The following is a 17,538-nucleotide window of genomic DNA, read 5'->3' on the forward strand; positions in this document are numbered from 1 at the left end:
AAATTATAGAGGAAAACAAAAAGCTGAATATGATGTAAGAACAAAGAATGTCATATCATATGGTCTAATGCTTAATGAGTAGTTCTATAAAGCATCTATATAATCAAAATGTCAAGAATGTGAAAGAGGTTCTTGAGGTAATGCACTCAAATATATTATTATCACAATAATTTCACAATACAGTTATCACAACATTGTTTAGGAAAACAACATTTTCTGTGCTATTAATTTTTTGAAAGGTTTAGGAAAAAAGAATTTTTATTAGTAGCCTTTATCATGTATTAGCTTTTACATTTTTCCTATGCTATTAATTTTTTGAAAGGTTTGGGAAATTTTTTTTTTCATTAATACCCTTTATCATGTACATTACTTTTGAAAAACTCTATGTTGCTTTTGGGAAATAAAATGTATATAAAATTTTGTTAAAAACATTATGTGAAGATAGAACTTTTAGCATTATTTGCTTATAATGAATTTGGTCAAAATGAAAAATATTTCAAAACATATTTTTGTTTACAGAAAAATATTTTGAACACTATAAGAAAATCCCTAAATAATGACCAATTTTAGTGACAAAAAATAATTAGTCACTATAGTAATCAATTTAGATACCAATTTATAAACTCAAAACTATTGGTAACTAAAATAGTTTCTAAATTGGTCACTAACATTAACTACCAAGATTTTGCTTGCCAATAGAATTAGAGACCAAATCCTTTGGTAGCTAAAAGTAACCAATTTAAAGATCAATTCACTATAGGGACCGATTTAGGGATCAATTTTTAAACTATTTTAATTACCAATATTTTTAGTTTATAAATTAGTATCTAAATTGGTCACTATACTTAAATATTTTTTGTCACTAAAATTGGTCTTTATTTAGAGTTTTTCTTGTAGTGAAACATCAAGTAAAGTTATTTGAAAGTAACCATCATAATGAATATTTATTATAATATTAAAAGAACTAATATTGCATTAATTAAGACTTCATTCTTCACTTTTGCCTATGTCTTTTAATTTATTTCTTCATTAGTTTATCACTTCAATAAAAAAACTTAATTTGGAAAATGAAGTAAAATTATGCATACCAAAAGAAAAGGAAAATTCTTTACATTAACCCATGATAGTCTTTACAAAATTATTTTATATTCTTGATTTGGATAAAAATCTCCGTAGTGTTTGCAGATTTGAATAGTGCTTATAGATTGAAATTTCTTTTAAAAACAATTATTGTTTTACTATTCATTCATGATTGTGAAACTCAAACTACAACAATGGAAGTTATTAGAAATAACTTTCATTTTTTCATGGACTTAGATGAGGATCATGATTTTACTACTACAATTGGTAATTGGTGAATGTCGATATATAGTAACATGGGACACATTGGAGTAGATCAAATCCAATAACAGAGCATTAAATTGATAGAAAGTTGAAAGGGCCTAAACGAAGTGGATTATATACATCTTAAAGATTATATAAATTTATTCTTTTAGGCTTCGGAAGTGGATTATATACATCTTAAAGATTATATAAATTTCCTTTGGTGTTCTACAGATTGTTATGGAGTGTTTTGCCTAATGGAAGAAATTCCCAGTAGACCCAATATATGCATTCGTCATGTTTTGTAAATCAATCTAGTAGAAATGATTGTTAAAACTAATGTAGAAAAAAGATTAAGGACTAACCTCCAACCATTGTCATTGTCATGAGAATCTTTTAATGTGTTTTTTAGTTTCAAACCCCCCACTCTCTAAACTTTGATAGTATAGTATATTGTGGAAGAGAACAAATTTGATGACACAAAGCACTTGTGAAATTTATAGAGCTCTTTGCCCATCACAGACTAATTGCCATAATAAATTGTTCCCAATTATATGAGATTATGATATCAAAATTTATGCAACAACTATAAAATTGATTGACAAATGGACCACATCTATGGAAATAATTTATCATGTGAATATCTCATATTATCTCATATATCACATATTTGGAAAATTTCCAACATTCTCCCACTTGGTCCATTTATCCTATTATCAATCAATACAAGAAACTAAATACAAAGATCATGGTGACAAGTCCTTCAAAAAGAGTATTATCTCTCATGTATCACAATATATCAAGTCTTTCATCAAAGACTCTTAACTATAATGAATAAATCATATGTTTATTCTATGTCAAACAAAATTTCTCAAAATAAACAAATATGTGCACAACAAAATGAGAAAAAAATTGAATAATAGGTTTATCAAAGTAAAAGTAATGATTGTCACAACATGGAACCAAAACCCGTTTATGATAAATGATCCTTAAAATTATTTAATGGCATGCCTTTGGTCAATGGACCGATAATCATCAACTCAATGCTAATATGCTCAATGACCACTTAACACATTTTCTTATGGTTAGATATTTAATGCCAATGTGCTTAGTTTGACTTTCGCTTATATTATTCTTAACCATAAACAATGCAACAAAGTTATCACATTATAACTTCAATGGCCTAGCAATTGAATCCACAACTCTAAACCCAAATATAAAACATTTCAACCATACACCAAGTGAGGTAGCCTCAAAATAAGAAACAAACTTGTTCCAACAAAAAATGGATATTTCTTACCAAAAACAAAAAACTCTTCTGAACTCTTGGTGAAATTAAGTTTACTAAAGTTAGCCTTTCAAAAAGAGACCCCCCTCCTACTAGAGGAGTATTCTTGTATTTATAGATAGAATATTTACATTAGATATTTTTCCCTATTATGTGGGGTTGAGTAGTTACAACTACCCTGCTCTTTGAACTTATTTTCGTGGCGAAAATTTCGGGAGTGTGTTGATATTTACGTCGTGCTATGGGCTCGTGAACGCCTTATAGACCCAACCTACGTGTGCTTTTGTTTATGTTTTATACTTGACCATTGGGCTCTTCGACCAACTTCCCAGGTGCATACAACATGGTTTCATCCAAGCTGCCCTCTAAGTACCTCGTTTTCTAGCCTAGCTACCTTACGGACACCTTGTCTTCTGGCCTAGCTGCCTTCTTTGCACCTCGTATTCTGGCCTAGTTGCTTTTTGGGCACCTCATCTTCTGGCCTACCTGCCTTCTAGGCATCTCGTCTTCTGGCCTAACTGCCTTTTGGGTACTTTATCCTATGGCCAAGGTGCTCCCCAGATGCTTCATTCCCTTGAGGTCGACCTTGTCTTTTGGACTAACTGTGAAAGGTCAGGTCTAGTGCAAACTTGAGCGTACATTAAACTATCAATAACTTAAGTATATGAAACATTCTTCATTTGTTCCTGCTCAAGATCATTATAATCCGATTCTTGTAAATACATTTCATAATCACTAGAAATTGTTGATTGATATTTTTATCCTTGTAATCTTCTTAGTGTTACTTTACTACCTTATGGGAAACATTTTGTTCAATTGGCTCCTCAACAACTTGATCTATCCCTAACAATTTGTGGAACTCGAATAATTAGTTGTCTAATACGCTCTTGAACTAAAGGAGCATGAATGACAACCACTCTATCATTTTATTTAGAGGATTGAACTTCATTATGATTATTTTGGAATTAAATCACTCTCACTACTAAAGTCATCCTTAGGCACTTCATCTTGTCTCTAGGATGAAGATCTCATCCCTTGGACGATCTGGTCCTCAAGTGCTTCACCTCGCTTTTGGGATGAAGACCTCATCTTCTGGATAAGTTGCTTTCACAAGCGCTTGGACTAGTCTCTAATATGAAGACCTTATCCGCTGGGTGAGCTGCTCCTCAGGTACTTCAACTTGTCTAGAATGACGACGTCATCCTTCGGATGAGCTATTTCCCAAGTGTTTCACCTCGTCTTTGGGATGAAGACCTCATATTCTGGACGAGCTACTTCCCAAGCGTTTCACCTCATCTCTAAGATGAAGACCTCATCCTCTAGACGAGCTGCTTTACAAGTGCTTCACCTCGTCTCTAGGATGAAGACCTCATCCTCTAGATGAGCTGCTCCTCAGGAAATTAAGTTCATCACCGTTTTGAGGTGCTTGACTTGCGTTGGGTGCTTGAGTCTTTAGACTGAGAAAATACATATTATGATACGTCTTCATTGAGTCGTGCTCCAAAGTAACTATGTTGAAGTCGTTCATTCCCTGGACGGTACAAAACCCAACCTCCATAGTGGAAGTAGTAGTCAAGGTATGCTTTTTGCTGTTTTAAAATATAGCTCCACTAGTTAGCATAAAAATATAACCAAATATTGATTTTCTGGTATTAATGCAACCAATAAAATCTGAATAAAAATAGCCTATCACCTCTAAACTATCAATTTGTTTGTATATGAGCATGAAATCCTTTGATCCTTGAAGATATCTTTTTACCTTCTTTGCAACTTTGTAGTTTTCAATACTTGAATTACTCTTATATCTTCCTAAAACTCCAACTATGAAAGGTCAGGTCTAGTGCAAACCTGAGCGTACATTAAACTATCAATAACTGAAGCATATGAAACATTCTTCATTTGTTCCCGTTCAAGATCATTATAATCTATTCTTGTAAATACATTTCATAATCACTAGAAATTGTTGATTGATCTTTTTATCCCCATAAATCTTCTTAGTGTTACTTTACTACCTTGATGAGAAACTTTTTGTTCAATTGGCTCCTCAACAACTTGATCTATCTCTAACAATTTTTAGAACTCGAATAATTGGTTGTTTGATACGCTTTTGAACTAAAGGAGCATGAATGACAACCACTCTATTATTTTATTTAGAGGGTTGAACTTCATTATGATTATTTTGAATTAAATCACTCTCACTACTAAAGTCATTTATAAGAAACTTCACATTTCTTGATTCCACAATTCTAGTGTTATGAGATGGACAATAAAACATTATAACCTTTGGACTTTTCAACATATCCAATGAAATATTGACTAATAGTCTTAGATTCTATAAAATGTCACTTTAGATGGACATCCCAAAGGTGTATATGTCGTAAATTGGATTTCCAACCTTTGAATAACTTAAAAGGTGTTCTTAAAACAACCTTGGTTAGAACTCGATTCACTATATACATAACCATCTTAAGTGCTTCAATCCACAAGAATTTAGGAAGCTTCGCATGACTCCTCATGTGTTTTCACCATATCCATTAAAGTTCAACTTCTTCTTTCTGCCACACAATTATGATCCAAAGAACCAGCCATTGGGTAACAATCTCATGTTCTTGAAGAAATATGCAAATGGACTAGGTGCTTGTCCCTTAATAGTGTATCTACTATAGTACTTTCACCTCTATCCCATCTCACAATCTTAAGTTACTTTCTACATCGTAATTCTACTTCAACCTTAAAAACTTTAAAGGCATCTAAAGCTTCATCCTTAGAATAAAGCAAGTAAATATATATGTTATAAGTAACCATTTATAAAGGTGATGAAATATCGTAGATTTCATAAATATATGTATAAATTATTTTTAGTAGGCTTGAACTCCTTTTTGCACCTTTTATTAATTGCTTGATTATCTTAATAGAGATATGTTACAATCTTTGATACCATAACATAAAGGAATTCTCATTCACAACACATTGTTTTAACCTAGTAGAAACATGATTGAACTATAAGTAGTGTAATTTGTAATTTACTAGAGTAAATACCATCACATACTCACAAAAACCAACAACTTTCGATTTATTCAATAAAGTAAAACCATATTCCATAAAATTAAAAGAAACACCCAAAGGTGCAAATTAGAAAATGGAAATTAAGTTTTTACCAAAACTAGGAAAAAGACCTTTTCTAAACACAAAAATAAAACCATTGTTTAAAACTAAATTGCATATCCCAATGGCCTCCACGTTGAACTCATCTTGCTTCCAAATGTAATGTTCATTTCCCATTCACCTCCTTAGGTTTTGCATACCCTATATGGTATTAAAAACATGGATTGTAGTTTTAGAATCAATCCACCATGTGTTATGATTAATACTAATCATATTAGATTCATAACAAACAAACCAAAATATATCTTTCTTCTCTAGCCATTTCTTAAACTTTGGAAAATCCTTCTTCACGTGTCCCTTTTTTTCTTTACAAAAGAAACACCTAGACTCCTTTGCTTAGCAGGCGTCTTTCCCTTCTGATTAATCTGATTCTTCTTATTCTTAAGGAAAAGTACTCAAGTTCACCATTCCACCTTCCTCCATTGTAATATTTCTTCTTCTTGAACACACATGGTCATAAAATGCATAATTGACCACTTATGGTTATGTGTGTTATAAGAAATTTTAAAATGAGCATATTTATGAGGTAAAATGCACAAAAATATAATGTACTAGAAAGGAATCAAACGTGGTAACATTCAAAGCTTTCAGTTGAATCACAATGTCCCTTATGCGCATGATGTGATCGCACCCCTCTTAATCTTGGTAAGTTTTAAAGATGAAATACATGTTCATCACCATAATTTGAGACTATAACAAACATCATGTTTTATTGATGCAAACATGTATTAATGAATAAATCTAGTGACATAAAACTTGTTTGTGGGCTAAAGTCTTACTCAATTAGACTTATATAACCAAATGATGAAACTATTATGTTTTACCGATGCAAACACGTGTCTTAATGAATGAATCTAGTGACATAAAACTTGTTTCTAGGCTAAAGTCTTACACAATTAGACTCATATAACCAACAAATAAAACTATTATGTTTTACTAATGTAAAACACAATTAGACTCATATAACCAACAAATAAAACTATTATGTTTTACTAATGCAAACATGTCTTAATGAATGAATCTAGTAACATAAAAATTTTTTGTTGGCTAAAATCTTACTCAATTAGACTCATATAATCAAATGATAAAATTACTATGTTTTATCGATGCAAACACATGTCTTAATGAATTAATCTAGTAACATAAAACTTGTTTGTGGTATAAAGTCTTATTCAATTAGACTCCTATAACTAAATGATAAAACTATATTATGTTTTAGCGATGCAAACACATGTCTTAATGAATGAATCTAGTGACATAAAATTTACATGTGTGGTTAAAGTCTTACTCAATTATACTCATATAACCACATGATAAAACTATTATGTTCTACCTTCCAAGCATTTCAAACATTTAGAATAAATATTTGCACATCAACATTATTTATAATGCAATCAAAATAAATAATAATATTCAATATATAAATTAAAAAATTAACCCATATGGTGCATTTACGTAACGAGTTCAAAGTTTTTTCTTTCTACAAAATAATTATGTCCAACCATAATTATATAAGTATTGGTCTCGTACAAAAGTCATATATTACGTACAAAATCATATAGTGATATTTTCTTTAGTTCTATCTGACGGAGTTCTTTTATAAAATAGATTTAAAATGAATATTCATATATCAATCCTTAATAAACTTGTGTCGTAATTCAAACAAAATGCACTACTTGATAATCGCACAAGAAAATATTTCATGTTAAAATATGGATATAAAAAAATTATATACTCCTCATTATTTTAACAAAATAAAATGTGCATTTTTAATTCATCTTTAATCTCAAAATAATAGGCACACCCATTGTCCAAAAAAATGGTGACAATTGTTATAGGTAAGTGATAGCGTTCTACACACTACATGAGTACATAAAACACATCTAAGACTCCTTGGAGCGATTTTGACAAAGCTTCAAAGGGTCGTAGTGTCGATGCTCTGAGACCTTTTGTACCTATAACAACAACACCCAACAATGGGTTAGCGCCACCTTATCAATGACAACACCTCTAAACGCTGATAATATTAAGTATGACATCAAACACAACGAAAGAACACAAATAAAGAATATATAAGGATAACCAGAACATATTCAAAACAAAGGTATTTAACCTTGCTTTAAAACTAATGAGGACAAAGGAATAACGACTAACCTTCAACCATTGTCATTGACATGAGAATCCTTTAATGTGCTTTTCAGTTTCAAACCCCACTCTCTAAACTTTGATGGTATAGTATGGTAGAAGAGAGTAGATTTGATGAACCAAAACACATAGCTCATGTGAAAGTTATAGAGCTCCCATCATAGTAATTTCCATAATAAATTGTTACCAACTATATAGGATTACGATATCAAAATTTATGCCATAACGATAAAATTGATTGTAAAATGTACAACATGAAAATAATTGCCATGTGAATATCTCATATTATCCTACCTATCATGTATTTGGGAAATTTTCAACAATGCCTAAATACCCTAACATTGAGGCACTAGACTACATAGCTTGCACACGAGTGAGCAAACTATTTTTTGTTGACCATTCATTTATATATTAGTTTTATGTTTGTCTATGTATTCAATGCAGTGGTTGTTAATCTGACTTATTAGGAAGGTTTATGTGTGAATTGAAACATCTTTATTTAAATCGTGATCTTTTGGTATATGGGTTGAGATACTCCAAGTGTGTCTTATATGTGCACAACGCGAACACAGACACAGACACAGACACACACACACACAGACACAGACACACACACACACACACACACACAAACACATACACACACGTACACACACACACATAGATATAGACACAAACACACACACACACAAACACACACGCACACAAACATTTTTATTTATACTTACACATATTTTTTTATTCTTTGCCAATAAAAAAAATTGTAACATGGGGGAAAGAGTGAATGAGTAATGCGTGAGAAAGAGTGAACAGGTGATCAGTGATGGATCTTTCAGGGAGATCACTAAGGAGATACAATAATATTGATATTTGAGTTTAACTCACAAAAAGAATTAACATTACTTTGAACCCAATGACGTACCATTGGAGGGAGGGGGGAGCCGTGGCCCCCCAATTTTGTTTGATTTTTTTATTTATGTTATATGAAAATTGTTCTTTTTTTCAAATTATATATAAAAAAATTGACTTTTCGGAAATTTTTAAATAATAAAAGCATGTATTGGGAATTGATGAAAGTTAAAATAGGTATCTTTTTATTTATTTTATAAAATATAACATTTAATGTTAATAAATAATAAAGTATAAAGTATAAAATTAAATCTAATAAAAAATAAACAAATTTATTAAGATATTTTTTATTTTTTCTCTCACCGTTTTCTGAGTTTCTCACATATTATACCCACTCTAAACTTTTACTTGTTTTGTTTTCTTTTGTTTATAAAGAAAAAAAGAAAATTGAACACAAATTCATTATTTTGTGCTCACATTTTTTGTATGCTTTCATCCATTATTGAAAAAAAAAGTAATTTTTTTTCTCAATTGATAATGAAATATTATTTTAATAATTAATATTATTTTTTATCTTACGAGCATTTCGTATATTCAATTTTATAAATATAGAAGAAAAAGTAATGCACTAAGTATTTTTTATATCTGATTTTTAATTGTGATTTGATTATCATATATTTTTCTTTTATTAATTATGTATTGCAATTTTTATTTAGATTATGATAAATTATCTTTTAGTCTTTTTTAAACATAAGTATATTGATGAAGAAATAAAATAATAAATTAATTATTTAGAAGTAATAAAATGGAAGATAACGCGAGGAAGAAAATAGAAAAAATCAATCTTTGACAAAAAATAGGAAAGGCAATTACATCTACTTGATTGATTTTTTAATTCGTCTTGTCTTATTTTAACTCTTCTTGGTTCTACAACTATAATAGAAAGATAATTTTCTACAATGAAAATTATCAAAACAAGATTGCGAAATAAAATAGATGATAAATTTCTTGCTGACGATATGATTATTTACATTGAAAACAAAATATAACTGAAAATTTTAATACTGATTCAATTATCAATGAGTTCAATAATTTGATTTTAAGTGTATTTTGGCTCTCGACAAATATTGAGTAAGATCCGCCACTATCTGAACCTAAAATCTTAATTTAATGAAATTATGGATCTTGTTACTCAATTTTCTCGTTTGTATTTAATGTAGGACTTAGACTCACATAGATTTTCAATTGTATTCAATGTCAAGGGTGAATTTGTTGTATTTGAGTCAAATGTGTGTTTTAGGAGAATTTTATTTATAGAGAGGCTAGAGAAATAAGATAAAAGTAGTTGGAATATGTATGGAATTATAATGTGGAATAATAAAATTATTAGTATGACAACTATTTAGTGCAACAAGCGTTATGAGCTAAAGACAACATATGTTATGATCTAAAGACAACATAGTGACATGTCATTCTACAAGAGTAAAAATAGGTGTGAGGTTGATACAAAAGTCAAAATTTGGAAAAATAGTATTTTAAAGCATACTTTTCTATCTCTGTATCTTAAGACAGTGATTGGTACATCTTGTGTTTTTGCTCTTCTTATATGTTAGTAGTGTCTATTTTTCCTCTCCAAAAAAAAAATGGAAGTTATAAACATTAACTCGAAGTCATACAGAAATGAATTTGAGATGACAAATCTAAGACATGGTTTTCAAATATAAGAACAGTTAAGTTAAATAAATACAAATGATAATGATTTAAGCCGGAATAGAATAAAAACTGATGAGTAAGTTGCTAAAATTTGGAGCAAGCACTTTTAATACAAGTTCTTATGGAGCCAAAGATTGCCATTTTGAGGACAAATCTCAAGGAGCAATATTAGATTTATGATATTTTGTCATACTTCGAATTTTAAATAAATTTTAGAAAATAATTTAATTATTTTATAATTTTTATTTATTATGATTTCTTTTAGTTAATTAATTCAAATTTTAAATAAATTTAGGGATTCTAATTTAATTTAAAGTCTCTATATAAGTATTCTTATTACGACTTTTACGGGTTATTCTTTATGTAATTTTAGCTTTCTATTTTGTGTACAAATTTAACTATTTCTATATTTTATTTTACAAAATATTTCCAAACCCATGAATGATTAATCCAAACAGGGCACTTCCCCGACATAACATTCGAATAATTCTTTTTCCTTTAGCGCGATGGATTTCTTAATTTTATCTCCACTTTCCTATTTTCTTAAATGAGCCAACATAACTTTTTATATGAAATTCATTCATGGTAATAGTCTTATTATAATGATAGGTGACATTCATTTCTTATGTATTATAGATTTCATCAACAAGTTAAGTTTGATGAATAAAGTGTTGTTGTTGTAATGTGTGATTATTGTAATGTTGTTATAATCTTATACTTACCCTTTTGTAGAAATTGGAATCAGAATTGGTTGAAAAAAACTATTAAACCAATAATAACATCACCTCTTCAATTGCCTCTTTGTGACTTCCAAATGGTAGCCTCACCAAGAAAGAAATGAGTGTTTGTTGTTTGCAAATTACAACCTCATTGAACTTGTGCGTGTCTGAGAAAGCATAGGGAACTTGATGATGATGACTATGGGTTCTCTGGCTCGACCAAACTCCCTCTTTTTCCGAACCAGTGGAAGGGCATTTACCCATAAAGTAGGGAGCAACAAGGTTGTGTCTTTTCAGAAGTTTACATGGAATGGTTCATTTCCCTCTGAGAAGCTTGAAGTTGAAGCAAGACAGAAGAACAAAGAAGCACCTGTTGTTGTAGTCACCGGAGCCTCCAGAGGCATTGGCCGTGCCATTGCACTTTCCTTAGGTAAAGCCGCTTGCAAGGTAAGTTCACCAATTCAGAAAATTTAACTATCTTAATAACAGATAAAGCCAACAAAATAGTGTATATAATCATAGTAACTCTCACTTCAACGCTTTTGTGAGGTTAAGTAGGAACTCCAAATTTGAAGATTTAGTGCATTTTGCATACATGATATATACTACTCTCACACTCTCATGTCATTCTCTTATTGGGGTTGCATGTTGTCTACTCTATTACAGGTTTTGGTCAACTATACCAAGTCATCCACGCAAGCCGAGGAGGTTTCCAACTTGGTAAGTACAATCTCAAAACTTCTTCCTCTTTTTATGGTGCTTTTAATTCTTATACTTTGTGACCAAGTGCATGCATAATTTATAAGATGCAAACGACTGTGTATGAAGAAATATTGGAGTAACATCGAGTGATGAAAATATGATAGAAAAGCAGATATGATGACTTGAACATATGTAAAGAAGACTATTGACACCACAGTGGTGTGAATGGTGTGTGATTCCAATGTTGGGTTTTTAATAAACTTAAATGTATTAATCATTATGGGTAACTAGCCGTTGTAAGAAACTAGCCGTTGTGAGTAGTTAATGCACTAGCTATTGGAGTCTAGATAGTTAATAAGTTAGTCGTTTGTAGCCGTTTATAGCCATTGAGAGTACAACGGTCAGGAAATGTGGGTCTATAAATTGTATTGTGTATTGTATGAATAAACAACAACAAGAGGTGAATAAAGTTTTTTCACAAGATTAGAGAGTTGTTGTCTACAAAGTGGTAACAAAATGGTATCAAGAGCTAGTTAGCTTGAGTGTCCGAGTGAAAAAAAGAGAGAGCTAGAGAGTTTGAGTGTTTGAAAGAAGAGAGCTAAAGACCTAAGTGATTGAGAAAAAAGAGAGTGAGATGGCCAGTCTTACAAACAATGTTTCCTCGCCCAAGTTGACAAAGGTTGTCAACTATGACAATTGGAGTCTCAAAATGAAGGCCCTTCTTGGATCCCAAGAAAATTGGGAGGTGGTTGAAGATGGTTTCGATGAACCAGCCAGCACTACAAGTTGGTCAAATGTCCAGTTGAAACTGCTGAAAGACGCACGTGTGAAGGACAAGGCAGCTTTGTACATCCTGTACCAAGCTGTGGACGAGTCTGACTTTAAGAAGATTGCAAGTGCCAAATCTTCAAAAGAAGCGTGGGATATTTTGGAAAAGACGTATAAGAGAGATGACCGAGTGAACCAAGTGCGACTTCAAACACTTAAAGGTGAATTAGAGAGCATGAGAATGAAAGAGACAGAAGGAGTAGCTGAGTACATTACTCGAGTTGAAACCGTGGCGAACCAACTTGCTAGAAACGGAGAGACGTTACCTACTAGCCGAGTTGTGGAGAAGATCTTGAGGTCATTGACAAACGACTTCGAGAATGTGGTGTGTGTGATTGAGGAGTCCAAGGACCTATCAAAGCTCACGGTTGAAGAGCTTGCAGGATCTCTTGAAGCACACAAACCACGAAAGAATAAGAAGTGGGAGCCACTTGATCAATTACTCCAAACGAAGATGTCAATTAAAGATGAGAAAGCTCAGAACACTCAAGGTAGAGGACGATATCGAAGAGGTATAAGAAGCGGTCCTGGTGGTAGAAGCCGAGGATCAAGAACAAAAAGAACAATCTGGTCAACAAAATTGGCACGGAGGAGGACGAGGTCCATGGAGAGGAGGTCAATCAAGCAACTCAAATGTTGAGTCCTTCAAGTGTGGCAAGTATGGTCATTATGCAAAGAAGTGCTACTCGGGCAAGTGTTTCAGTTGTGGTAAGTCCGGACATTTTGCCAAAGATTGTAGATCTGAAAGTAGAAAGGAAGAGACGATCAACCTCACAAAAGATGTTGAAGAAGAAGCAACATTGTTGATGATGACGCGTAGCTCGAGAGCATAAGCAAGTGCTGAACTCGGCAAGAAGACCGAGTAGCGTGGAGAATTCAGCAAGAAGGCTGAGTATAGTCGATAACTCGAAAAGACAGTCAAGTAATGTGGATAGCTCGGTAAGACAACCGAGTCGGTTGCATAGGATGGTGAGACATGTAGATAGCCCACAAAGGGTGGTGGAGCATGAGGCCAAACGCCTACATAGCTCGGATAAGTTGGTGGAGCAAGTGGATTACTCAGATAGCTCGGTTGAGCATGTGAAAAGCTTGAGTAGCTCAGAATTTGAAGAAGAAGAGCTTCTAATCCAAAGGTTAGAGATTGCAAAAAGAGACTTGCAATAGAGTATTGAAAAGGATGTTAGAGACAATTTAATTCTACAAGCAAGTTTAGAGAGAAGGAAACAAGCTTTGCAAAATCGGTGCTTGGAATTTGAAGAAGATGTTTCAAGTTTGCAATAACAGTTACAAGTTGAGAAGGATTTGAGAGCTGCACTGGAGGTGCAAGATGGGAAGTGGCTACTTGAAATGGATGAGGAGATTGAGCACAACAATACGTGGGTGTGTTTGATCTTTCAAAAGGAAGTCGGCCTATTGATAAGAACTCAATTAACGACAAGTCGGCCACAAAGACAAAGAACCCAATGAGTAACAAGTCGGCCAAAGAGAAGAACAAGTTTGTCAGTAAGAATGCAAAAACTGAGAGAGCAGAGAACAAGTTAGCCACAGGGAAAGCAAAGTACAGGTCGACCATAGATAAAGTGAAAGGGAAGTCGGTCATGAAGAAAGCGAAGAACTTAACAATTCATGAAAGGGACAAGCACAATGTGAGAAGAGTTATTGCACGTTGGAAGCCATGATGAAGAATAAAGAAACAAAGATGGAGAATAAAAGAAGCATTTAAGTTTACGATGGAGTTTTGTTGGGTTTTTAATAAACTTAAATGTATTAGCCATTATGGGTAACTAGCTGTTGTAAGAAATTAGCCGTTGTGGATAGTTAATGCACTAGCCGTTGGAGACTAGATAGTTAATAAGTTAGCTATTTATAGCCGTTGAGAGTACAATGGTCAGGAAATGTGGGTCTATTGTGTATTGTATGAATAAACAACAACAAGAGATGAAAAATTTTCACAAGATTAGAGAGTTGTTGTCTACAAAGTGGTAACATCCAATGTCAAAAGAGGTAGATTATATTGATTTATAGTCTTGGCTTAATTATGTTTTCAGTAGTTGAAATTTGGAATAATTATAACCATATTGCTGATCTTGCATGAAGAGGCCATATTGTTGTACTTATATGTCTGTCATATTGATAGATCCACGGTTTTGGATTTGTAAATTATTATATATTTTCTTATTAATAGGAGTTGAATATAGGTATTAGGTAGTTTATAGCAGCTCACTCACTGTTCAACTGTCTAAGCTAGATTGTTATATACTTGTACTGAACATGAGTTTGGTGCTATATAGAAGTATGTGTTCAAGCTAGATCGGTTATGCTTTTTGACTAAACTGCATTAATTTATTTGATTATTACTTTCAGATTGAGGCATTTGGTGGACAAGCTCTTACCTTCGCTGGAGATGTTTCAAATGAGGCTGATGTGGAGTCTATGATTAAAACTGTGAGAAAATTTTCTTTTATTCATTAGATTGATGAAATTATACCACCTGGTTAAGTGACTAATTCGTACGTCCAATTGCAGGCAGTTGATGCATGGGGAACTGTTGATGTATTAGTGAATAATGCAGGTAACTTGGATAAATTATGCTACCCCTTATTTATTTGTGTATTTTAATTTCAGATTTCATAGATGAATCATGGGTTCAGGAATTACACGAGATGGGTTGTTGATGAGAATGAAGAAATCCCAGTGGCAGGACGTTATTGATCTGAATCTTACTGGTGTTTTTCTCTGCATTCAGGTGAACATGTTCAAAATTTGAAGTTCTTGTTGTTAAATCAAGTATAGCTGTTTTTCTTTTCTTTCATTACTGGTGCCGATGGTTTTCTTTTTACCAGGCAGCAGCAAAGATTATGACTATGAAAAAGAAGGTGACAACTACCATCATAGAACCCCCTTCGGCCATTAAGTTGACTTTTTTTTTCTCAATTTTCATCAGTTTGTGTTTTATTATGTTTATATGCTAACAACAATGTCTATGTAAATACTAGATGTAGGAATATGTTTTCATAGTTTCCTGTTACTTTTGCAGGGAAGAATAGTTAACATTACATCCGTTATTGGTCAGGTTGGTAATGTTGGACAAGCCAACTATAGTGCTGCAAAGGCAGGGGTAATTGGCCTCACAAAAAGTGCTGCAAGGGAATATGCTAGCAGAAACATCACTGTAAAATCTTTGAGCCTGATAGTCAAAAGGAAGGTTTATTATTGGTTGACAAGGTTAATTAAATTTAAAACTCAGCATTTCATTACAGGTTAATGCAGTAGCCCCTGGATTTATTGCATCTGATATGACTGCCATGCTACGACCAGACATGGAGAAAAAAAGATTAGAGTTAATCCCCTTAGGTGAGTGACTGAAATACTTTTAACTCTGAAACACTTTAACTAAATTTTTAAATAATTGAAAATGTGCATGTTGCTAATAGATATTGTTCTTTTACTTCGGATTCAGGAAGATTTGGTCAACCAGAAGAAGTTGCTGGACTTGTGGAATTCTTGGCTCTTAATCCTTCTGCTAATTACATCACTGGACAGGTCATTTATTAATTTCCCTCTTAATATTGATGTTCTAAATATAGAACTAACTATTGAGTTCTATCACTAAACTATTTGTTGTTAAAGAAATTCTTTTCATGTTGAAATGAAAATGGAGTTTATTCTGATAACCTGTGCTAACATCATCTTAGGCTTTTTGTATCTTACTTTGTTTACATTTTGTCATCCAATTATTCTGCCTTCAGTTTATGTAAACCATAATTTCCACGTAGCAGGTGTTCACCATTGATGGAGGTATGGCAATGTAAGTCTCAGGAACCTGTTTCCGAATATAGCAATTTGAACTTCTTTACATCACAGTTCATCGCAGGCCACAGAATTTCAACTTCTGTCGTATGGGGATAGTTTGTCCTATAATGTTCTATGTTCTACGCCTAAGCTACCTGGTGACTTGTGGTAGAAGTTCAGTTTAGTTTTCTCACAGGTTGCTTCTTCAGATGAATTTAGCATATCGCTGGTGACTCTTATGGTCACATTACATTTTACATTTCATGCAATTTATCATTTTGGTCATTACCTTTCCTTAAGGACGAGACGCTTGAATTTCTGTATTTTGTTTTTCTCCCATGGGAGAGGGTGTTTGGTGTTGTCTTTTCTTTAGGTACAGTATTCTAGTTGCTTATTCCAGTTTAATTCTGATTCAATGATATCAACAAAAAGGTCAACAGTATTTCTCATCTGTAATCAAGTCGGCTGTAGGCACTGTTTCCAGTCTGGTACTATTGGCGAAGTTGGTTCTTATAACACTTGATAAAACCAACCACAAGTTTAACAAATTATGATCACAACAAATATAAATTATGATGACAGTATTCCTAATCACATTTAGCAGTTTGAAATTCGAAATTAGAATTAGTACAAGAGCATGAAGCATCTGTGCATTCTTGACTCCGCACAGAACCATAAAGAAAGTTCAAGATGCTTGGTGCCCTAAGGTCAATAGTACCAACGTCAATCATGTAACGTTAAACCATAAAAGAATTGCAAAAACAGTATAAGAAAGATCAAAGACATTACACATTTTACTGAAAGAATATAATATTGTGAGACCAGATTATTAAAGATAAACGGATAGCATTTTTATCAGTTCAAAAAGAAAAAAAAAAAAAAAGAGGATTGCAAAGTGAATGCAATTCCTAAGAAGGATTGGGTTGCTTTGGTGGTAGAGATGAATATTTTTAGCTTAGTGAACCTCTCTAAGGTTTGTGGATTTCTAAAGATATGACGGCTTAATTGCAGTAT

General features: G+C 32.5%; 1 protein-coding gene across 2 annotated transcripts; it reads left to right on the forward strand.

Moving 5' to 3' along the window:
- The first annotated feature begins 11,223 nt into the window (after nt 1-11,223).
- On the forward strand, nt 11,224-17,053 carry LOC114179958 (3-oxoacyl-[acyl-carrier-protein] reductase 4-like). 2 transcript variants are annotated; one of them, XM_085671610.1, is made up of 10 exons: nt 11,224-11,649; nt 11,869-11,922; nt 15,097-15,177; nt 15,259-15,304; nt 15,384-15,478; nt 15,576-15,608; nt 15,770-15,904; nt 15,993-16,090; nt 16,167-16,275; nt 16,512-17,053. In XM_085671610.1, exons 1-10 carry the CDS (start codon nt 11,392-11,394, stop codon nt 16,542-16,544), a joined length of 942 nt encoding a protein of 313 aa, XP_085527736.1. In that variant the 5' UTR covers nt 11,224-11,391; the 3' UTR covers nt 16,545-17,053. The 2 variants fall into 2 exon arrangements, with proteins under 2 accessions (XP_085527736.1, XP_027922276.1); XM_028066475.2 differs by having other exon boundaries at nt 15,993-16,086; nt 16,193-16,275.
- The last annotated feature ends 485 nt before the right edge of the window (nt 17,054-17,538 follow it).

The sequence above is a fragment of the Vigna unguiculata genome, chromosome 3 (genome assembly GCF_037176805.1).
Source record: "Vigna unguiculata cultivar grain cowpea cultivar isolate G323 ecotype 2 chromosome 3, ASM3717680v1, whole genome shotgun sequence".
NCBI classification, from domain to species: Eukaryota; Viridiplantae; Streptophyta; class Magnoliopsida; order Fabales; family Fabaceae; genus Vigna; species Vigna unguiculata.

Excerpts from the sequence above, each read along its gene's own strand:
- LOC114179958 (XM_085671610.1), top strand. The coding sequence starts at position 11,392 with ATGATGATGACTATGGGTTCTCTGGCTCGACCAAACTCCCTCTTTTTC. Across the intron at positions 15,305-15,383 it reads TGTATTAGTGAATAATGCAG|GAATTACACGAGATGGGTTG; the intron begins GTAACTTGGATA and ends TCATGGGTTCAG. Across the intron at positions 15,479-15,575 it reads GTGTTTTTCTCTGCATTCAG|GCAGCAGCAAAGATTATGAC; the intron begins GTGAACATGTTC and ends TCTTTTTACCAG.